Source organism: Terrapene carolina, unplaced genomic scaffold (assembly GCF_002925995.2).
Source record: "Terrapene carolina triunguis isolate 2854851 unplaced genomic scaffold, T_m_triunguis-2.0 Scaffold139, whole genome shotgun sequence".
NCBI lineage: Eukaryota > Metazoa > Chordata > Testudines > Emydidae > Terrapene > Terrapene triunguis.
Window position 1 is genome coordinate 7961796 of NW_020664490.1, and position 23863 is coordinate 7985658.

Below are 23863 nucleotides of genomic sequence, written 5' to 3' on the forward strand. Positions count from 1 at the left end.
GTGCACGTGCGCACGCACACACACCTGATTGGAATGGACATGAACAACACATCTTGAAGAACAACAGTTACGAGAAGGAGAGTAACTGTTTTTTACACTGACAAAAGTGATAGTGTAGACATAGCCTTAGAGCAGCTACACTAGAGAGCTTACAGTGGCATAGCTGTATTGGTTACAGCTGTTCCACTGTAAGTTCTCAACTGTAACCATAGCCTTTGTTTTATTTCCTTCACTTAGCTTCCAAGCCCATGTGAGGAGCTTCCTTGCATGTAGCATTTCCAAGGTGCAATAGGGCGATTAATCAATTCTTTGTATTGTGATGTTCCTTGATGGCCCATTTGATTTTGATAGCCTTTCTGGATGGGGCGGGGGGGGGGGGGGGATTCCTGTACCTCAGTTTACAAGTTAATAGCAAACATTTTCAAAGTTATAAAGCAAAACTTACATATTTTCTTATAGCATGGAATACTGACATTAAACGTGGGACTAAAGCATGTAGCAACTTACAGGCATTTCATATAGTCTAAACACTAAATACATTCTTATAAGACTAATACCTGTTTTGAGTAAAACTGAGGCTAGATCTACACTACGGCGGGGGGTGGACCTAAGATACGCAACTTCAGCTACATGAATAGCGTAGCTGAAGTGGCGTATTTTAGGTCGACTTACCTGGCTGTGAGGACGGCGGCAAGTCGACCGCTGCCGCGCCGCCGTCGACTCCGCTGCCGCCTCTTGCCATGGTGCATTTCCGGAGTCGACGGCAGAGCAATCAGGGATCGATTTTTATCGCGTTTTCGCTAGACGCGATAAGTCGATCCCCGATAGACCGATTGCTACCCGCTGATCTGGTGGGTAGTGAAGACGTGCCCTAACATACAGCTGAGCTGGTCTGCTCTCCGGATATGAATTTGTTAGTTCTTAGCTAATGCCTCCAGTCCTGGTAAGAACTGGCATCTGGCTTGCCAGTGTCAGTCAGATTCTGAAATTTATATGGCATAATCAGGAGTGATGCTTCAGTGTATGGTGGTATGCATGACTTTTCTCCCTGTAAGGAAAGTAGATATACACATAAGAATAGATAAATTGTAAGTAGCACATAGTACTAGTCTGTGCAGACCTTTGGATTTTTGTTTGTTTTGTCCAGGTGGTTAGGCAGGAAATCGCACAAGTAGACAAATTCTTGGCATGAGTTTGGAAAAGATGCTGTAGTCCTGGCACTTGTTGAAGCCAATGACAGACAAATAATCCTATAAACTGATTAAAAGAGCAGAAACTGAAAAATAGTTTTCTTGAAAATATTGCCACCATCTGCCTTATTACCACATAATAGAATGACAAATTTGGAACTGGAACACTCATCTGAAAAAATGGACAGATAAATACACAGTTGTAACAGAATAAAATCATACTGTTGTTGCCAGTTCTTGCTAATACTAAAGCAGAATCATAACCAGGGAATTTATTGGTTAATTTTAGAAGTAAAATATATTTAATTGTTCTGTTACCAGATAAATACAGTATTCAAGCTAAGGGTTGTCTCCATTTTCACGTGAAATGCCCAGTATTTATATGAGCAACATATTTTGGATATGGCTATTTCTTAAACTATGGTTACATTGCAGAACTGAGCATGTTCACTGTAAATATGTGAAATATTTTCAGATTTTGAAAATTCTGTGAAAATAAATGTACAGCGAACATTTTCAACCTGTTCCTGAGTAGCTGGGGGTGACATTAGTGGCCACTGCTGGAGAGTGTAGTAGTGCCTACCAACAGATTGGGACATTTGATAGTGGCCAGAACTCCTTTAAAATGGTATTGCTGGAAGTAGGAGACACCATTCAAGTTGGGGCAAGCCCAGCTTTCTGTGCTTTCCCCACACAGTAACCATTGGTATGTAGAATGTATTGAACCAGCCACAGCAAGGCACCAAGTCAGATTAGGCAATGTTAACGAAGACCACCTTGCCCTTATTTCTTGATGATAGAAGCTAACTCCATAGGAGGCAAACGGTTGGACCGATATGGTAGGGATGTCTATGATAGTGGAACAGTACCTTCTTGCCTCAACAGTTCCCTTGTATTATACCAGCAGGAAGGAGACTGGAGAGTGGGAGGAGCCAGGAGTGCCCAGCTAATGACTGTGGAGGGGCAAAGAAGCAGCATTAAACTGCGAGTGTAGCCATGGGAGAACTTTTTCATGTTTTCTTATTTTATGCAAAAATATGCATGTCATTGTGTGGTGAATTACAAACGTATGGAAAGCTAACAAATGTGACAACATCTCTACAGTATATTTTCAACTTAAAGGATATGTTCTGTACTTCAAGCAGGTGGAAATGAAAATTAGTACTAGAATATTTAGCGAGAATATAATTTTGAACTGTGTAGGAGCACATTTAATTTCCAACTAAAAGCATAGTTTTAGGAAGTGGTGTAGTTTTGGGAAGTGTTGAATTATGAAAGCCTAAATTTTTAAAAGTAACCAGTGTGTTTGGGTGCCTCAATTTGGGGGACCCAAGTTTTGAGATATCATTTTAAAGTGGCCTGATTTTTTTTTTTTTAAGTTTGTTGCTCATCATTTTCTGAACATGAGGCCTCAAGATGTCTCAAGTTGGGCACCCAAAAATTTGAGGCATTATATCACTAGTTTCTTTTGAAAATTTTGCTGAAGAGCTTTCAGTGATGACTCCATAAAATCTTAGGGGCAGTGAACCTTACTCCTTGCTAAGGTTCTCATTATATCAACAGTAGGAGATATGCAGAACATTTTTATATTATAGTTGCAGACAGTATTCTAAATTGTGTTTTAATGTTGCATTTTATCTCATTCATTATCTGCCTAAGTTTGGTTGTATAAGTATGCCTAACTCTTTTACTGTTTTTAACAAATACAGATAAAAATATTAGCAAACTGTTAATGAGGGTTGAAATAATGTACATAAGCCTGGTATTCTTTCAACAGGTTTGTATTATTGGGGCACTCTACATTGCATCTTTATTTGAACTTCCTTAATTTCAATACTAATTTCTTCATTTCCATGATTAATAGTCTTTTATCTCTCTGAAACACAGATTGCTTTATACCAGAACTGTATATTTTAATCTGCATTTTAATTTGTCTGAAGATAAATGTATGTAATGTAAGATAAATATGTAAAAGTCATTTATACAGTTTTTATTTTTGAAAAATGTGTTCATTTTCCAGAGCAATGACAATGAAGAACGCCTGCAGGTTGTAAAACTACTAGCAAAAATGTTTGGGGCAAAGGATTCAGAGTTGGCATCTCAAAACAAACCACTTTGGCAGTGCTACTTGGGGAGGTATACACTGTTTTAGTTCCCTTCCCGCAGGGATAAACAATGAAGTATAATTCAACATTTTACAAATTTCCTTTATTTAAAATAAGTATAATCTATGGATAAGTAAGAATTCTATTCTACTGCTTGCTCTGAAATATGACACAGATAATATTAAAGATATTACATCTGTGATTCTATAGAGCTAATAATTATAAACCAGCCTGTTCCTTTACTTATATAATTTTAATATTGTAAATATTATATATTTATTTATTATATATAAAACTATGAATGAGTTTATAACTTTTAAAATAACATCAGATGGCATTGATAGTATCAGACTATATTTAAAAGATCCTGAGACTTTATATACTGTATGCTTATACTACATTGTATCTTACTGAATAATAATTGCTGTGTTTAAAAATATTGGTATAAAGACTGTAGTGAAAGCGTACCTGATGTTGGGTCAGTGCCAATCCCTGTAAATTAATGCAAGTGGGCAATAGTTTATACTGCAAATAATATTACATCATATTAAAATAAAATATCAGTATTCAGGGAAATTTTCTACCGATAAAAATTTTAGAAAATTTAAATGTAGAAGTGTTTTTGCCTGAAATTGTTTTTGAAGACACTATCAAACATATTTTCATACTATATTTTAAAAAATACTAGATGCTAATTGGGCCTAGCAAAAAATACTTCATTGTAAAGTAAAATAGTAATGAAGATGTGTTATTTCTCTGTCATCAACTAATCACAGTGGCTGTTTTAAGAAGGTTACGAATTTGAAGACTCAATATTTGTTTTATTGAAACTTTTAAACATTTGAAAAAATAAGTAACCAGTAAATTTACATTTTGTAATAAATCCTTGTATAAATCCATTTTCATTAAAATATAGTGTAATTCTATATTTCTATTTTCTAAATTATGTGCTGAATCTTTTTATTGTATAGCTTTATTTCATTCAAATGTCATCTTTATTGTACCAAAAGTTCTTCATATATGCTGTTAATTGACATTTGAGCTGTGTTGTCACAATCTTGAATTTATATTTTTAAAGATTTGGAAATTTAAATTTATTTAATTTAGATAATTTTAGTTTAGAGATTTTGAAAATTTAAAGATTTGATTTTTTTCCAGAGAATTCCTTTTGTAAAAGGCATTTGATCTTTTTCAAAAGATTTCCTTTTGTATAGTATCTTGTAATAAATTTGTATTTGATCATATTACAAAGTAGTAATTTAAAGTTGGATAGTTCTATAGGACAATGCCAATCAAAATCAAACAAGACTAGATTTTGTATTTTCAAATGTTCAGACACTTCTGTCGAGACTGTTTGTTTTTTTTAAGTTTTATCTACAGACGCTTCCTGACTTACGCAAGTGTTCCATTCCGGAACACCTTGCCTAACTTGAATTTTGCGTAAATCAGAAACATATCTCCGACCATTACGCCAAAAAAAAACAACTCCTAACTCTCCGATTTCTAGTTTACGGACCTTTTTCCGTAAGCTTGGATTTGCGTATGTCCGGTTTACGTAACTTGGGGAGCATCTGTACTTTTAAAGTGGTCCGTCTTTAAACAGATTCCTTTTAGGTTACATTTGATGCATATACAAGCCTATTAATGTTGCCTTACGTTATTCAGTTCAAAGAGAAATAGGTTGTTTGGGATTGACAATTTAGGAAACTAATTTTTTTTAGTGAAACTCATGTGATTCTTCATATTACTATTTAAATACTTGATGTTTATGGAAATGATTGACAGTGGACCATCTATTTTTTTAACCAATGTCTGCTACCCATAAGTAACTGTCATTTGTGTTTGTGGGAGTTTTTCGTGTTCATTAGGGGAAGATATTTCCATTAGTAAAGGGCAAATAAATTAACTGTGTTTATATAGGAAATATTTCCAAGTTTCCTTTTTAAATGAGACTTTGCAAGACCAATCAAATTATCAATGTAAAATTAAGGACATCTATTTTATTCATGCATCCATACATGAGAAGCATAGACATAGTTGGAAAAGAAAAAAGGGCTAGAAAGCAGCTACATCTATTTTGTGTTCACTTAAGTTAGGTTGCTTCATGCTGCCTAGCTAAATGTAAAAGCAGATAGTTGTTCCTGGAACACTTTGTCCTATGTCCCAAAACCTTCTAGTCTAATCCTAGTTATCAGTTCATCAACTGAATCTGCAGGCCTTAGAAATAGAATCAGAGACATAGAACTTAATTGTATGTACACAAGGTTGCATGATACAAGAGGACAGGAAGTGGGAAGGTGTTACTCTTAAGTGAAAATGTGAGAGTCTCTCTCTCTGAGTTTAAGATAAGTCTTGGACTATCACTATTTCAGTGCTTTGTATATAGAAATAGGCACAGTGCTTTGATGGAAATGAAATAAAATAATGTTGAGTTACACATACATCTTGATTTATTAAATACAGTGTTTGTTCCTAAAACAGGTTTAATGATATCCATGTACCTATCCGGCTTGAATGTGTGAAATTTGCTAGCCACTGCCTTATGAACCATCCAGATCTAGCAAAAGATTTAACAGGTACCAGGTTTTTTTATTATTATTAATATTCTTCAGGATTTTTTATCTTGTTTTCAAGGGTAATAGCAGAATTAGGTATCTGGTTACTATTGTGGCTTTGCAACATTTGTGAAAAATGCAGTTTTGAAATGTGCTGGTTAAGTAGATTTTTACAGTGAATGAAAAATGGAAAAGCTGATAAATATGAGCAAAGATGAATTTAAGATTTTGGACCAGATTACTCTTGTATTTTCAGTAATTAATAACTACCTAATCACCACTGCCTCCATGATCTTCACAGAATATAGTATGAAGTGTTTCAGATAAGCAGAGCAAAATAACACAAATATAGCTGAGGAAATCTTTCACCTAAAATGTCAGCGCATTATTTTCAATCTTTTACTAAACAAAAGGTTAATTGTATTCCTTCTGTTGTTCTGGAAGTGTGGTTGAGTTGACTTTTGCCTGCTTTCATGTCTGGTACTAGACTTTCTGGCTTACACTGTGGAACACTTTGAGATATGGAGGAGAATAGTGGACTTGTATTACTTTTTTTCCACGGAATTAAGTTTGTGTCATTGAAAAATATATTTAAGTTTCAACCTTTATAACTGTGGATGAGAACTTTTTTTGAATACTGTGTCATTATTCAGTAAACTTTAAAACTGTTTTCATTACTGTGTCCTCTAGGTGAATTCTTTTAGAAAATATCACTTTAGCCAAATTATACTTTAATAATAATAATAATAATAATAATAATTAATAATTAAAAAAAAGGCAAAACCACACACCCTGGTAGGTATAGCTTTCAAATTTCAAAGCCTCTTTAAATGCAAGTCAGGACTTCATTATTTCTGGACATTGTCTGTGGCACCACGGCTTGCTGCCAGTAGTATTAATGGTTGTTGTTTGCGATGATCAGTGATCAAAGAAAAATGAGTTGAACAGTGATCAAGATGCAATGACTTCTCGTCACCTATCAGTTTTGTACAAATTTGATTAAATTACTGTACTGGCAAAAAGGTTATGTATTTTATTACTGATTCTGAGCTTTTTTCCCGCCTTGTATTGTTTTTAAAATATTGGTGATCAGGCAGAGGAAATAGTTACCAGTTAGGGATACCATGAAGTAGTCTGGGAAAGAAAATCTTAATCTCCACATCTGACTGAATTAACTATTAACAAAAATAAAAAACTTCTAATTATAGATGGGAGCTGAGAGACTAATAGTGGAATAATTGTTAGATATACTGTACTCTAAGTAACAAAAGTTTGCTAAATAACTGGCAGATCATCTAATTTTATGAAGAATTCAGTGACTTTATACTTGATGTTTGAAATAGTGTAAAATATGGCTGACTTTAATCCTATTTCTTTAAGTAGTCTCTAGGGAATTAAACACAGTTAAAGCTGCATAAATATTTCATTTTAATGATAGTATTTTTCTTTCAGAATACCTTAAAGTAAGGTCACATGACCCTGAAGAAGCCATTAGGCATGATGTTATTGTATCCATAGTTACTGCTGCTAAAAAAGATCTTTTGCTTGTAAATGATCCCCTGCTTAATTTTGTGAGAGAGAGAACACTGGACAAACGGGTAAGACGTAGATTAGTTCTAATAATGATTAATTGTGTTAGTCTCAAATATCTTGTAATAAATTTAGCGTTCTGTTTTTAGATAAGAAATAACCTTCCTTTTTAAAAACACCCGAATTAAAAACTTTCATTTGAACAGATTATAAAAACTATTAAATACAAAAACATTTGCTGTTGATAGTTTAAAGTTTATTCATCTCAAATTTTCAGTTTTTAAAGTATTTTGAAGTCTAATGGTAAAAAAATGTTAAAACCGAAGAGAAAAATAACTTGTCATTGAAAGATTATTGGTGAAATATCTGGTAACACCATCGTATATGTCTTTGTCAAAGACAGGTAGACAAACTGCATTCTTTGGAGTATTGCATCATAGCATAATAGAGTGTTCACTTTAGTCCACTTTCTTCTCCTCCTCTTAGGGCAGGGGTGGCCAACTGAACCGGAGAAGGAGCCAGAATTTAGCAATGTACATTGCCAAAGAGCCACAGTAATATGTCAGCAGCCCCATATCCGCTCCCCCCACTCCCAGCACCTCCCACCCACCAGCAGCCCTGCCAGTCAGCACCTTCCCCTCCGTCCCTGCACCTCCCGATCAGCTGTTTTGTGGCATGCAGGAGGCTCTGGAGGGAGGGAGAAGTGAGGGCACTGCAGGCTCAGGGGAGGGAGTGGGAAGGGGTGGAGTGGGGGCAGGGCCCATGGCAGAGCCAGGGTTTGAGCAGTGAGCACCCCCTAGCACATTGGCAAGTTGGCACCTGTAGCTCTGGCCCCGGTATGGTGCTTATACAAGGGGCCGCATATTAACTTCTGAAGAGCCGCATGTGGCTCCGGAGCCACAGGTTGGCCACTCCTGTCCTAGGGCATGGGATAATGGGTGTCACTCATTCAGCCCTGAGAAATATCCCATTTTAAACATCACGTTACCATTGTGTAATCATTATCCTTCCAGCTGAGGAAAACTTGGCAGGATTCCTTTTGGAGAAATTATTGGTGGTCCTTTATACTTAGCTGGAATAGTCACTGCTAAACAATGAGGCATTCTCTTGCCCTAGGGCCTGAATGTCCTGTTTCCGTAGTGCTCTGTCCCTGCCAGCTCATACCTAGAGAACAAAAATCAAACCATAGTCGTGCATTGTAGTACTGTGGATTGTGTTCAGTGTAGGTCTTATAACTATTTTAATGGTATTTTCTGTATCATTTGTTGTCTTTGTTATATTAGTATTTGTAAATAAAAATGAAATCCTTCCAAGATATTGAAATATTTTTTGAAAAATATGGAACACAGAATTCAAAATTTATTGTGGATTAAAGTGAAAAATATTCAATCATCCTCAGCCTGTCAAGTTGCTCATTTTTAATTAGAACCTTGGAAGACTGAGCAAATTCACTAATTTCCAAACTTGTGCATTTTTGAAATTCCAGTTAACCATATTTCATTATCCAGTAAACTTTAAACCTGTTTTCATGTATTCTAAATAACATTAACAGCAAGCAAGCTGAGGGCAAACTTTACCAATCACATTGTCATTTTCTGATTTTATTTTTCTCATTTGGTGACACGCTTTCCCCCTATGCAGCCATAAAATAATGGTAGGTATTCAGTATAGTTCCCTGAAGAAAAAAATATTTTAATATTAGAAATATTACCCATTAAAGTCCAGAGGGTTTGCTGCTTACTCAGATTAGTTTTATTGACATGCTAGCTATGAACGGTGATGAAAATGTTGGTAGTTGCAGATATAATGATAAATATAAATTTTTTTTTAGTAAATTTAATAAAATGCAGTAAACATTTTTTTTTAAACAAGTTAGAATCGCTATTTCGGTTTTTTAAGGAAAAAGGAAATATTTATTTGCCAAGAGATTTTTTCTTTTAACATAATTTTTAAAAATTGTTTATTTTGAGTTTTAAAACTGCGATATTATTTTTTAGTGGAGAGTGAGAAAAGAAGCTATGATGGGACTTGCCCAGATATACAAGAAATATTCATTACAGTCAGAAGCGGGGAAAGAAGCTGCAAAACAAATTTCATGGATCAAGGACAAACTGCTGCATATATATTATCAAAACAGTATTGATGACCGGTAGGTCAGTTTACTAGGTTTTGAAGATTAGAGACTTGTTATATACAGGTTGCCTAGCTTTCTAACTTGTATTTATTTTCTGATTGTTAAATGATGATAAAAGGAAAAAATAATTAAACAAATAAATAAATAAATTATTTATTTTATAGGTCAACTTGTGTTCTTAAATGGACACTGCCAAGTTGTGTTCCATTTTTTTAAACTCAGAAGTATTGCTTCAATGGAGTAGAATTACTATAGTTTTTATGTTTCTCACTCAGCCGATGTTAGTGTTCAAAAAGTTGTTTGCTTTATTAATTTATTCTTTTGATTTATGCATTGCACATATCAACAAATCTGTAGAGACATATAAACTTTAAAAATAAATACAGTAGAATCAAACACATGCAATGTCAGATGACCCTAAAAGGACTTTACCCATGAGGTAAAAGCTTTCATACTCTAAACTCCCTCACTTGGAAAAAGTCTACTAATTCCAGTTTTCTGATCTAAAATAATCTCTACATACTTTGATTCATACCCAAATTCCAATACACGTGAGTCTAGTAAGCATAGTCTTTTTTGTGTCAGACTCTGATAGTAGGGTTATTATAACTTTTAGCTCTGTTGTGATCAAGTTCTACTTGAGACCATTAATGGGAATTAAGTGGCTTGTTTTCAGATTTCTCAACAGCATCCATTTTCTTGTGTAAACCTACCACTGATTCTGTTGTTCTGAGAATTTTTAAATTAATGTTTTAGTAATTTGAATTTAGAACCACCTTGCCACTTTATAGCTAAAATTCCTTCTTAATATTCTCTTTCAGATTGCTTGTTGAACGCATCTTTGCTCAATATATGGTCCCTCACAATTTGGAAACAAATGAACGAATGAAATGTTTATATTACCTTTATGCAACACTGGACTCAAATGCTGTGAAGTATGTTTCCTATAATAAATGTGAACTTGAATATATTTTACCTTTGCAGCACTAAGAGGTGTGACAGGGTTACTTTATAGAGAATATTTAATATAGAGATCCTAATAAACCTGGGTGGAGCTGCATAGGTCTGTCTTGGGAGTCAGCACTAAATGGGGAATTAGGAGGCCTGGGTTCTAGACCAGTCTCTGCCTCCAACTAAGTGATCTTAGGCAAGTCATCTAACGTCTTTGTGCCAGAGCTTCTTCATTTGTAAAAATGATATTCCTTTGTAAAGCACTGTATTAGTACAAAGTATTACCACTGCTTTGCATAAATGTTGGAAAAACTGTAGATGGTTCAGGCCATAGTGGATAAATCCTTTTAATAAATTATCAATAAACATATGGCGCTAAAATGTCTTATTATTTATATATATATATATTAATTCAGGGCTTGAAAAATTTATGACACACCTACTAACCAGATGACTAAACCCACTAATTATAAATAGATATGAAAGATGTGCCCAGGAGCAAATCCCTGGTAAGAAGCAAGAGCACTATATCCTTTATAGCTGCTGGAAATGGGGAAGTAGGGGTGCTGTTTCTGGATCATATTTGGCAGCTTGGTCTCCATTATTCTACCCTGCCTTCAGTCTCCTGGCTGCTCAAAGGGGAGAGTGAAGAAAGTAGTCTGTTGTTCAACCCTTTCCCCGTAGCACCTGTTTTTGGTAACTGCAGAGCTTGCGTCTGCTGCTGTTCATCGCTCTCCCAAGCAGAAGCATGACATGATTTTTGATAGTTTCACTGCTGCCTCCAGGGTTCAGAAGCTGACCAAGAGTGTTGTTAATTTCACTGTGCTCCTGTTTGACAGTGCTATGAGCATTACAGTAACAGTGGAGCTCTATGCCTGCAAACTCAGGAAAAATATATATACTATTTGGTTTACATTTGGTAGATTATTTTTGCCACTCTAAGGGACAGAAACATAATTATTTCCGAATGAAAGCTTTTAAGGGCTGTGTAAGTTGTTGGCTAAGGCCTCCACACTTGTCATGATCTTTTAATAGTGGTGCATTGCTGTAGCATGTATTTAACTTGGTCAAGAACAATTTTAAAAAGAAAAAAGCTTAAAGATGTTTTCTTTAGCATTACTGTAAGAACTGTTACATGGTTTAAGTTGAAATATTGTGGCATAGATGTCCTTAAAACTGTTGCAGTGAAATAAATAAATAGCTATCTTAAGAGTAGAAAGAATTGCTTTTCCAGTATTTATTTTGGGCAAAATAACAAATGACAAAAAAATCTTCATTCTGCTTTTGCTACTGTTGTTTTTCTGTAGAGGTTCATAAAGCTGTAGCAATACATATTTTAAAACTATACCTTAGTATATTTTAAAAGTTTAAAAAATGTATTTTTATCAACAATGGACTGTGTAAAATTTGGTGGTTTTTGTTTTTTCAAAATGATGCTGAGATTAGAGGATTTTTAAAAATATAGGTTATTTGCCTTTGGGGGAGGGGTTTGATTTTGTTCCTTTATATAATGTTTCTAAGATTCTTCTTAGACTTCCAGTCTGGTCTCTTCTTTGTCAAATTGCTGCTCCTGCAAATAAAAAAAGGCAGCTGGTAGAAAGATACTGCTTTAAACTAATGGACTTTTAAGTGTTATCTGCTGTAACCTACCATGTTTCAACGTATTTAGGACACTGAACTCAGACTTGTTCAAATAAGAACTCTTTGTAGAGGAGACATATGACTTGCACCCCCTTTTTAAAGGTGAAATAATCGGAAGTTAAACTCTACAGGTATACTAGCAGAACCTTTAAAATAAAAGACAAGCAATTAAATGTCATACCACAGGGGAAACAATTTTATTTATAGTTTGAACTTGTGTCTAGTTTAGTAAGCCCTGGAAAATGCTCAGCGCCTCAAGTTTCATTGAAGTCAATGGGAGTTGAAGTCACTTGGTATATTATAGGTTTACAGGCATGTTAATGAGTAGCAGCTTCTGTCAACTAATTTTTTTTTTCACTTCAGAGCATTAAATGAAATGTGGAAATGTCAAAATCTGTTACGACACCAGGTAAAGGACTTGGTCGACTTAATTAAACAGCCCAAAGTAAGTTAAGTTCCTTCTTGAATTATTTTGTGTGTATATCCCTTATGGCTTTACTTAAAGGGGCACACTATTAATTTATGTCCAGAACCTATGAGCTGAAATTTGCCATGTTTACTCTCAGTGACAGATCATAGAATCATAGAATATCAGGGTTGGAAGGGACCTCAGGAGGTCATCTAGTCCAACCCCCTGCTCAAAGCAGGACCAATTCCCAACTAAATCATCCCAGCCAGGGCTTTGTCAAGCCGGGCCTTAAAAACCTCCAAGGAAGGAGACTCCACCACCTCCCTAGGTAACGCATTCCAGTGCTTCACCACCCTCCTAGTGAAATAGTGTTTCCTAATATCCAACCTAGACCTCCCCCACTGCAACTTGAGACCATTGCTCCTTGTTCTGTCATCTGCCACCATTGAGAACAGCCGAGTTCCATCCTCTTTGGAACCCCCCTTCAGGTAATTGTAGGCTGCTATCAAATCCCCCCTCATTCTTCTCTTCTGGAGACTAAACAATCCCAGTTCCCTCAGCCTCTCCTCATAAGTCATGCACTCCAGACCCCTAATCATTTTTGTTGCCCTCCGCTGGACTCTTTCCAATTTTTCCACATCCTTCTTGCAGTGTGGGGCCCAAAACTGGACACAGTACTCCAGATGAGGCCTCACCAATGTCGAATAAAGGGGAACGATCACGTCCCTCGATCTGCTGGTAATGCCCCTACTTATACAGCCCAAAATGCCGTTAGCCTTCTTGGCAACAAGAGCACACTGTTGACTCATATCCAGCTTCTCGTCCACTGTGACCCCTAGGTCCTTTTCTGCAGAACTGCTACCTAGCCATTCGGTCCCTAGTCTGTAGCTGTGCATGGGATTCTTCCGTCCTAAGTGCAGGACTCTGCACTTGTCCTTGTTGAACCTCATCAGGTTTCTTTTGCCCCAATCCTCTAATTTGTCTAGGTCCCTCTGTATCCGATCCCTACCCTCTAGTGTATCTACCACGCCTCCTAGTTTAGTGTCATCGGCAAACTTGCTGAGAGTGCAGTCCATTCCATCCTCCAGATCATTAATAAAGATATTAAACAAAACCGCCCCCAGGACCGACCCTTGGGGCACTCCGCTTGAAACTGGCTGCCAACTAGACATGGAGCCATTGATCACTACCCGTTGAGCCCGACGATCTAGCCAGATTTCTAACCACCTTACAGTCCGTTCATCCAGCCCATACTTCTTTAACTTGGCAGCAAGAATACTGTGGGAGACCGTATCAAAAGCTTTGCTAAAGTCAAGGAATAACACATCCACTGCTTTCCCCTCATCCACAGAGTCAGTTATCTCATCATAGAAGGCAATTAGGTTAGTCAGGCACGACCTCCCCTTGGTGAATCCATGCTGACTGTTCCTGATCACTTTCCTCTCCTCTAAGTGTTTCATAATTGATTCCTTGAGGACCTGCTCCATGATTTTTCCAGGGACTGAGGTGAGGCTGACTGGCCTGTAGTTCCCCGGATCCTCCTCCTTCCCTTTTTTAAAGATGGGCACTACATTAGCCTTTTTCCAGTCATCCGGGACCTCCCCCGATCGCCATGAGTTTTCAAAAATAATGGCTAATGTCTCTCCAATCTCATCCGCCAACTCCTTTAGCACCCTCGGATGCAGCGCATCCGGCCCCATGGACTTGTGCACCTCCAGTTTTTCTAAATAGTCCCGAACCACTTCTTTCTCCACAGAGGGCTGGTCACCTTCTCCCCATATTGTGCTGCCCAGTGCAGCAGTCTGGGAGCTGACCTTGTTTGTGAAGACAGAGGCAAAAAAATCATTGAGTACATTAGCTTTTTCCACATCCTCGGTCACTAGGTTGCCTCCCTCATTCAGTAAGGGGTCCACACTTTCCTTGACTTTCTTCTTGTTGCTAACATACCTGAAGAAACCCTTCTTGTTACTCTTAACATCTCTTGCTAGCTGCAACTCCAAGTGTGATTTGGCCTTCCTGATTTCACTCCTGCATGCCTGGCAATATTTTTATACTCCTCCCTGGTCATTTGTCCAATCTTCCACTTCTTGTAAGCTTCTTTTTTGCGTTTAAGATCAGCAAGGATTTCACTGTTTAGCCAAGCTGGTCGCCTGCCATATTTACTATTCTTTCTACACATCGGGATGGTTTGTTCCTAGAACCACAATAAGGATTCTTTAAAATACAGCCAGCTCTCCTGGACCCCTTTGCCCTTCATGTTATTCTCCCAGGGGATCTTGCCCATCTGTTCCCTGAGGGAGTCAGTCTGCTTTTCTGAAGTCCAAGGTCCGTATTCTGCTGCTCTCCTTTCTTCCTTGTGTCAGGATCCTGAACTCGACCATCTCATGGTCACTGCCTCCCAGGTTCCCATCCACTTTTGCTTCCCCTACTAATTCTTCCCTGTTTGTGAGCAGCAGGTCAAGAAAAGCTCTGCCCCTAGTTGGTTCCTCCAACACTTGCACCAGGAAATTGTCCCCTACACTTCCTGGATTGTCTGTGCACCGCTGTATTGCTCTCCCAGCAGATATCAGGGTGATTAAAGTCTCCCATGAGAACCAGGGCCTGCGATCTAGCAACTTCTTCTAGTTGCCAGAAGAAAGCCTCGTCCACCTCATCCCCCTGGTCTGGTGGTCTATAGCAGACTCCAACCACGACATCACCCTTGTTGCTCACACTTCTCAACTTTATCCAGAGACACTCAGGTTTTTCTGCAGTTTCATACCGGAGCTCTGAGCAGTCATACTCCTCTCTTACATACAATGCAACTCCCCCACCTTTTCTGCCCTGCCTGTCCTTCCTGAACAGTTTATATCCATCCATGATAGTACTCCAGTCATGTGAGTTATCCCACCAAGTCTCTGTTATTCCAATCGCATCATAGTTCCCTGACTGTGCCAGGACTTCCAGTTCTCCCTGCTTGTTTCCCAGGCTTCTTGCATTTGTGTATAGGCACTTAAGATAACTCATCGATCGTCCCTCTTTCTCAGTATGAGACAGGAGTCCTCCCCTCTTGCGCTCTCCTGCTTGTGCTTCCTTCCAGGATCCCATTTCCTCACTTACCTCAGGGCTTTGGTCTCCTTCCCCCGGTGAACCTAGTTTAAAGCCCTCCTCACTAGGTTAGCCAGCCTGCTGGCAAAGATGCTCTTCCCTCTCTTCGTTAGGTGGAGCCCGTCCCTGCCCAGCACTCCTCCTTCTTGGAACACCATCCCATGGTCGAAGAATCCAAAGCCTTCTCTTCGACACCACCTGCGTAGCCATTCGTTGACTTCCACGATTCGACTGTCTCTACCCAGGCCTTTTCCTTGCACAGGGAGGATGGACAAGAACACCACTTGCACCTCAAACTCCTTTATCCTTCTTCCCAGAGCCACGTAGTCTGCAGTGATCCGCTCAAGGTCATTCTTGGCAGTATCATTGGTGCCCACGTGGAGAAGCAGGAAGGGGTAGTGATCCAAGGGCTTGATGAGTCTCGGCAGTCTCTCCGTCACATCTTGTATCCTAGCTCCTGGCAAGCAGCAGACCTCTCGGTTTTCCCGGACGGGCCGGCAGATAGATGACTCAGTCCCCCTGAGGAGGGAGTCCCCGACCACCACAACCCTCCTCCTCCTCTTGGGAGTGGTGGTTGTGGAACCCCCATTCCTAGGACAATGCATCTTTTGCCTTCCAATCGGTGGAGTCTCCTTCTGCTCCCTTCCCTCAGATGGGTCATCTACTCCACTCTCCGCATTAGTACCTGTAGAGAGAACATGGAAACGATTGCTCACCTGTATCTCCATTGCTGGTACATGGACGCTCCTCTTTCTCCTTCTGGAGGTCACATGCTGCCAAACTTCTTCTTCATCCGTCTGTCCCTGCCGCGTCTGCTCTGAATCTTCAGAGCATTGTGGCCATAGAAGCATCTCCTGACGTCTGTCCAGGAAATCTTCATTTTCCCTTATGCAACGCAGAGTCGATACTCGTTTCTCCAGACCTCGAACCTTCTCTTCCAATATGGAGACCAGCTTGCACTTTGTACAGACAAAGTCGCTTCTGTCCTGTGGAAGAAAGACAAACATGGCACAACCTCTGAGTAGCTCAGCTATTGCAAGAGCTACTCAGAGGAACCTGCAGATGAAAGCCTGCAGATGTGAAATCTTTTGGAAACCCAAATAAAATTCTGACAGATTATATATGAGATAGCAAAGTGTGTGTGTGTCTGTGGTAGGAGGAGGTTTTTTTGTAGCTACTTGGAAAATTAAAAAAATATGAAATAGGGTTAAAAAGAGATTTTGTTTGGATTTAAATACCAGTATTTAAAAGCCACATCTTGCAGGAATGTATTCGGGCTGGAGAATTAGAAATTGAAACTGACCAATTTATTTCTGATGGCCAAATGAGTAAAGTACAAGGAAGTACACAAACATTGAAAACTTATTTTTTTCATCATTAAATTATTTAACAGTAAAAAAAAAAAGTATATTAATTATCCTGACAGTGTTCATTTTATGTTTTCTTTCTGAAAGTTGTTGGAAATTCATTTGGTTATTCCAAAGACAGACAATTTAGTTAGTTGTTAAAAATTTATATGACAATGATAGAAAAAAATAAACATTTATTCGTAGATAAGTGTTACATACAAACATTGAATAATAAATATTATTTCTACAACTTAATGTAAAATTCTGTAAAATCAGTGTTTTGCTTGACACCTAACAGCATAGCTGTATCCTGTCTTCTGAAGGGGCCAATGCCAGGTGCTTCAGAGGGTATGAACAGGGCAATTATCTAAGGATTCATAGGTCCAGTAAGTGATTCTCCTGGATTTGGGTTCCTCTCCTCTCTCGGGTCAGACAGTTCAACCTTTGGTACTATGGAGTTAGACAGAGAAGGGTCTCCTGCCTCTAGCAGATCAGCTTTTATTCTTCATTGCCCTAGGCTCCTGTTCATGAAGATGAGCAGACTCCATCTGTTTCTGTCAGTATGACTTCAGAATGTTCTGTCTCTTGCAAGGGCGTGGGGATGAAAGGCTGACCTGCCCTTCAGGTTACTGGTTCTATAGCTCTGTGTGGTGATTCTCCTTTCTTCTCCTCGTTTGGACAGGCACATAAAAAGTGTCTGGATCTTGCCTTGCAAAAAGGCATTACATCGAAGTACCATTTGATGATTTGTTCGTCTGTACAAGGCCTGTACTCAGACATTTGGAAGAATCCAAGGAATTAGAGAAAAGAAGTAATTTCTCTAAGAAACAAACAAACAAAAACCCAAAAGGCAAAAAAAGAAAGAATCTGGAGAAAGTGGATCTTGGAGACTTGAAATGAGCTGGATTCAGAGTGTTTTCTCCACAGTTTTTGGCAAGATTTATAGCTTCCCTTCAGCTAAAGATGGCAAGTTGACTTGATAAGGCAGTTGCTATAGCGCTGTTAAAGAATCATCAGTTCCTAGTGACCTTGATGTCACCACTTCTAATTCAAGAGAGATTATTTAGACTTGAAAGGAACATGAGTCTATCCTGAAGAGCCATAGCTTAATTCCCAATTCTTCCTAGTATACAGCTTCTCTAGGGTGAATTCAAAACTTGATTAAATAGATAGAATGTCACAGTAAGCTTTCTAGAAAGGTAAGTGTCTTGATTTCCTTCAGCCTGTTATAGGCAAAACAAAGTTTTGGTAGTGGTGGTATCTGTGAGGGAGTCTTGTGATTCAAGTAATTTCAAATCTGGCCTTTTAAGCTGGTTACCTGAGACAGTGTGTCCAAAGTTATTAACGCTTTTGTCTGCCTGCATTTTCTGATAAAGGAGAATAGCAGTTTCCTGAGTCCAAACATTGCCTCATATGGGAGCCCTGTTCAGCGCTGCAAGGTCAAACCAGTCAGATCTTGCGTGCTCTGTCTCATCTTTTAACTCAGCTGAAATCTGGAAATCCTGGAGGCTCTGAGTCTGTTGACTTCAATATTTAAGCTTGTTCCATGAGCCAGGCCCTGTTCCAGGAGTCTGCTGCTTCACTTAATTTCTTACTGAGATCAGTGGTTCCAGCTTCTCTCATTACCTGGTCATCTTCCTGTAGAATTCTGAGCCTCCTTTCAGGGGTAGGAGGATTGCCATCAGTTGTGGGGTGTTAGTTGCCTCTGATGTCCGCATGAAAAGCTGGACAGCCACACTGAACAGTTGATTGACTAAAGAAATTAGACTTCCAGGAGGAAAGAAATGGCATCTCTACTGGGTGGCAAACTTATGTTCAAAATGAGATGATTGATCACCAAGTGATTATTCAAACAGACAGTACTTCAGTAATAGCATATTCACTGTAAACATAGGAAAGGAGGATGAAAAATAAACCCGTTGTGGACACCGATGCTCTATTACACTAAGCAGAACTGTATTTTCAGTCCACCTGAGTAATCTATCTAGCAAGAGTCCTCCGTGTCCAAGTTGAGAGAGTCTTTATTCCCACTCATGGAATGGGAACTCATTGTTTCAGGAAATCGGCAGTCTTGGGGGAGATACCACATGATCAGTTTGTGTTCTGATTTGAGTAGGAAAGTAGCTAAATTATGCAGAAGATTTATACAAAGGAATGTTTTCTGTGGAAGCCTGCTCTATCAGATGATATATAATTTCCCGCTACTGCCTGTGTTTCCAATATGTTAAAGTTAACTTTAATGCACCACTATTCACTTTCATATTTCTGCCCTGCTCCAAAAATCTGACATTCACTCAGAATTTAGGATTCCTGTACCTTCTGTCTCAGGGGCTAGTCAGTCACCAAATTATGACACACATGCTGGGAACTTAAAGGTTCAAAGTCACTCCCTTCTGGAGTTAGATTGCCATAGACACACAATGGTCAAAATTGCCCTATTAGGTAGATATCTTGTCATCCCAAGGCCTATATAGCTTGGTTGCCTGGCTTTGTTTGGTATTAGGAAAGATTTCCCCTAAAAGAATGCAAAAAAGTGAAACTTGCCTGGGCATGATTTTCCTCCTTTGCCTCCAGTTATCCTCCTATCCCTCCAAAAATGTTTTTTAGACTTCCTACAAGCAGATCTGGAGCTTGGTCTTTCCCTTAGTACCTTTTAAACATAATTTCTTTACTAGAACCTATTAAGGATAAGGCTGAGGCCTCTGTCTCATCCTGTAGTTAAGTGTTTCTTTGGGGAATTTTTTCTTGTAAGGTAAGACTTATTTCTGAGATTTCTTTTCAGTTTCATAAATTGTCCTCAGTTTTTTTTTGGTTGTTCACTTTGGCTGCTAATTTTGCCTCCAGTAAAATGACTTACCCAAAGTGTGTGTCTGGGGTGTGTGTGTGTGTGTGTGTCTGGGGGGTGTGTGTGTGGGGGGGGAATTGTTCAGCTTAATTGTAACTTAGTGTTGATCACTTCAGATATCAAACACTTTCTTCTCAGTTCCACCAGAGCTCAAAATGTCAGAGCCATGGCTGTTTTAAAGCTGAAACTGAAAGTGTGCCTTGCATGCCTTTGCAAGGCATTACAGGCTTCATAATTTGGCCTCAGGATGGTCAGTCTCTGCCAGAAGAATACTGGGAGCTGGAACCTTGCAACAGAAGTGTTCCCATTATGACTGAAGAGTCAGTAGACCTGCTACTTCGGTGTATTGATGCAGATTTGAGAATGGATAGGAGCTGATGTACAGATTTCCTCTACTTGTAAATCCAGGTTTCTGCAACAGTTCATTTGAGAATCTGCAGCAAACCCAAACCTCTTTTTTGACACCAGAATTAAGTTCTCAAATCTCTGAGAATAATACTTAAATTTTCATTCATAGATCTCAAAACACTTTACAAAGGTGATTAAGCATTATTATTCCCATTTTATCGGTGGGAATATTATTCCATGTTAGTTTTCTCCTATTTTTTTAAAAAGTTGAGTGTGAATGCTATGGAAAATTCCAAACTGTAGAGCCTCATAGAGTACAGCTAATAAGGAAGAGGTTGTCTGGTAATTGATTTAACTGCCTGCAGGAGTGACACCTACAGGAAGAAGCCAATGGATGCATTTTTTTTAATGTTCCAGAAACCAGAATTACAGATCAGGAAAAATGTCCTTATTGGAATAACTAATAGCAGTTGCCTGGTAGTTTTATATGCTCTGAATTTCTGAAACATTCTCCCTTCTCTCCCTCATTCCTAGCAAAGGGAGCCTAGTTCTTAATGTTAAATACCTGCATGTGGAGTTTAAAGTCCTTCTCCAACATTTGAGTCATTAGTGAATGAAAAACTGCATTCTCCTTTTCTGACATCCCATGCACATTTTTTCTGCTAGGTATGACATACTCATTTGTAGTTCTTCTTTGAGTGCTTGCTCATGTGTATTCCACAGTAGGTGTGCGTGCTCGCCATGTGCGCCGGTGCCGGAAGTTTTCCCCTCAGCAGTACCCGTAGGGGGAGCGCTGCTGCGACCCCTGGAGTGGCGCCAATATAGCGCGCTATAAGGGGAGCCGCGTGCTCCCCCCACCCTCAGTTTCTTCTTGCCGCCAGTGACGGTGCATCGGAACTGCTCACTCCAGCTTTGCTGCAGCTCGTCCCAGATCTCGTTCGTTGTCAGTAGTGCCTGTATCAGTTAGTTCGTTAAAAGTTCTAGTTTAGTTAGTTAGTGTTCGGGCTGGGGCATGCCCCGGGCCCCAGGGTTTAAATCGTGCGCATTTTGCATGAGTTCAGTGCCCAGGAGTGACCCATACACCGACTGTCTCCACTGCCTGGGCGAATCCCACATCAGCTACTGCTGTAAAATCTGCAGGTCCTTCAAACCCAGGACGAAAAAAGAGACATTAGACTTCTCATGGAGTTGGCACTGGCTCCAACCCCAGTGCGCCGAGCGGAATCGGCACCGGGCACTTGGTCTTCAGTGCACAGCAATCTGCTGGCACCGCTCCTCGTCGAAAAAGCAGAGGAAGATTTCGTCTTCTCAGAAGCGTCGAGAGGCTAGACCTGTGTCGGGCAGCCCCAGTCCCGTCTGTCTCCTCCTCCCCCCCCCCCCCCCCAAGGCTCTAGAGCTCGGACTCAGGTCGAGTGGAGCAGCCCGTTTGGGTCGACTCAGACCTCTCCGGCTCAAGTCCGCATGCCTTCGACACTGGAGGCCCTGCAGGCGGCCAAAGATGATATGACTCTGCAGGTGCCCAGGGCACCGCCAGCACCCGGACCCAGCTCTAGAGGCAAGCCGCCGCTGGGCTCTCGACAGCCAATGCCAACCCAACACAGATCCCAGTCAGGGGACCACTCTCGGGCCCACTTGTCGCTCAGTGTCCTGTCTGGATGCAGCCTCCATCCTCCACTCTCGTCACCCTCCAGGTTGTCTGGTTGGGTGCCGTCGGAGCGGAGTTCCAGGCACCGCTCCACGCCACGTACAGGGTATCAGTGTGACAGGCGCCGACGCCGTAGACGCTCCCACTCTCGGCGGAGCTACTGGAGCCACTCCCAGCACAGACACCGTCGCCGGTCATGCTCCAGCTCTCGAGTGTCGAGGCACCGTGCCCACGACTCCCGGTGGGGATCGCCAACTCCACGTCGTCGCGGATCCAGGTGTCGAAGGGTCTTGAAGAGTAACAGCTCGAGGTGGCACCATTCCTCGACGTTGGAGTCCTGGTCCCGTGGCAGGCGTCATTCTCGGTACTGCCGTGCTTACTTTTCGCATGATGCCGATAAGTCGTTGGCATCCCCAACCTCGACCTACACGCAGCGTGCTATGATCCAGCAGGGCCAACCTGACCACCTGGTGCTACACCAGAGCCAATGGCAAGGGCCCCCGTGGCAGAGCCAGTGGTGCCAGTGAACCCCCTGGGGCCCTGTGCACACCCAGCAAGGCCCTCGGTCATCCACCGGTACCGACCCCCTCCCCTGCACTGCATGACAAGATCGCAGCCCCGCCCCCCTCCATACTGCAGGAGGATTTCAGGGCTCATCAGGAGCTGCTAAAGTGAGTAGCATCCAGTCTCTATCTCCCAAGCTGAAGAGATGGAGGGACCTTTGGACTCGCTGTTCAATGCACTCTCATCCTTGGCACCGGGCAGAGTGGCCCTCCCGCTCTATGAGCGGGTGGCTAACATCTCCAATGCCCTCTGGCAAACACTGGCCTCCCTTGCCCCTATATCGAGGAAGGCGGAGCGCAAATACTTCATGCCCACGAAGGGGCACGAATACCTCTATACCCACCCGGCCCCCAGCTCCCTAGTGGTAGAGTCCGAGAACCACAGGGAAAGACAAGGTCAACCAGGACCCGCACCCAAAAATAAAGACTCTCTAAAAGACTGGACTCGTTTGGCAGGAAGCTTTATTCGTCCGCCGGCTTCCAGCTCTGGGTGGCCAACCACTAGGCCCTCCTCAGTCGATAGGAGTTTAACTTGTGGGGGTCGCTGCCAAAATTCGAGCCTTCCCTTCCGGAGCATGAAAGAGAGGATTTTAAGGCACTAGTGGAAGAGGGCGCTGCTGCCGCAACGGCCACTCTGCAGGCGACGTCGGATGCAGAGTGTCCATGCACAGGGCGCCGTGGCTACTGCTGTCCGGGCTTTCCGCGGAGGCACAGTCTGTGATGCAGGATCTTCCCTTTGACGGAAAGGACCCGTTCGCGGAACAAACAGATGTGAGGCTTCATGGCATGAAGGACTCACGTACCACCCTTCAGACCCTCGGGCTCTACGTTCCGCCCAAGGAGAAGCCTAAGGCGCAAACCTCCGTCCCTGCGCCCCAGCCGAGATATGAGCCCACCTACAACAGGTCCAAAACTCAGAGGCGACCTCAGAGGTAGTCTCGCTCTGCCCTGCAGCCTGGGCCCTCCAGGGGCAAGCAGCAGGGCAAGAGGCCGTTTTGACTGGTTGCAGGAGGGTACCTAGGGGACCCCCGAGAGGACCCTCCTACCAATAAAGTTTGCTTTCAGCAACCGCTTGTCTGCATTCCTTACGGAATGGTCCCGGATAACATCAGACCAATGGGTCCTCAAAACCATTTCCCGGGGTTATACGCTACAATTTGTCACGCCCCCGCCTTCCCTCCTCCTTCCCCGGACGGCAGGGGGGACCCGTCGCATTTACCCATGCTACAACAGGAAGTGGGCCAGCTCCTCAGCTTGGGAGCCGTGGAGAAGGTTCTGTAGGAATTCCGGGGAAAAGGGTTTTACTCCGGTTATTTCCTGATCCCCAAGACGAAAGGGGGGCTCAGACCCATCCTGGATCTGCGAGGCCTCAATCGGTTCATGGCAAAATGCTGGTTCCACATGGTCTCTCTGGCATGTATCATACCCTCTCTGGACCCTGGCGACTGGTATGTGGCCCTGGACCTTCAGGACGCATACTTCCATATCCATATATTTTTAGGGGGCACAGC

The 23863-nt window shown here is 41.1% G+C and overlaps 1 protein-coding gene across 2 annotated transcripts in view; it reads left to right on the top strand.

Annotated features, from left to right (window-relative positions):
- LOC112103154 (sister chromatid cohesion protein PDS5 homolog B) overlaps positions 1–23863 on the top strand; it is a 222883-nt gene that overhangs the window by 96895 nt on the left and 102125 nt on the right. For both annotated transcript variants that reach the window (XM_026653450.1, XM_026653451.1), the window contains exons 8-13: positions 3211–3326; positions 5777–5871; positions 7303–7448; positions 9378–9529; positions 10336–10449; positions 12470–12551. In XM_026653450.1, the coding sequence (XP_026509235.1) occupies positions 3211–3326; positions 5777–5871; positions 7303–7448; positions 9378–9529; positions 10336–10449; positions 12470–12551 (705 nt within the window). The remainder of the gene's footprint in view (positions 1–3210; positions 3327–5776; positions 5872–7302; positions 7449–9377; positions 9530–10335; positions 10450–12469; positions 12552–23863) is intronic.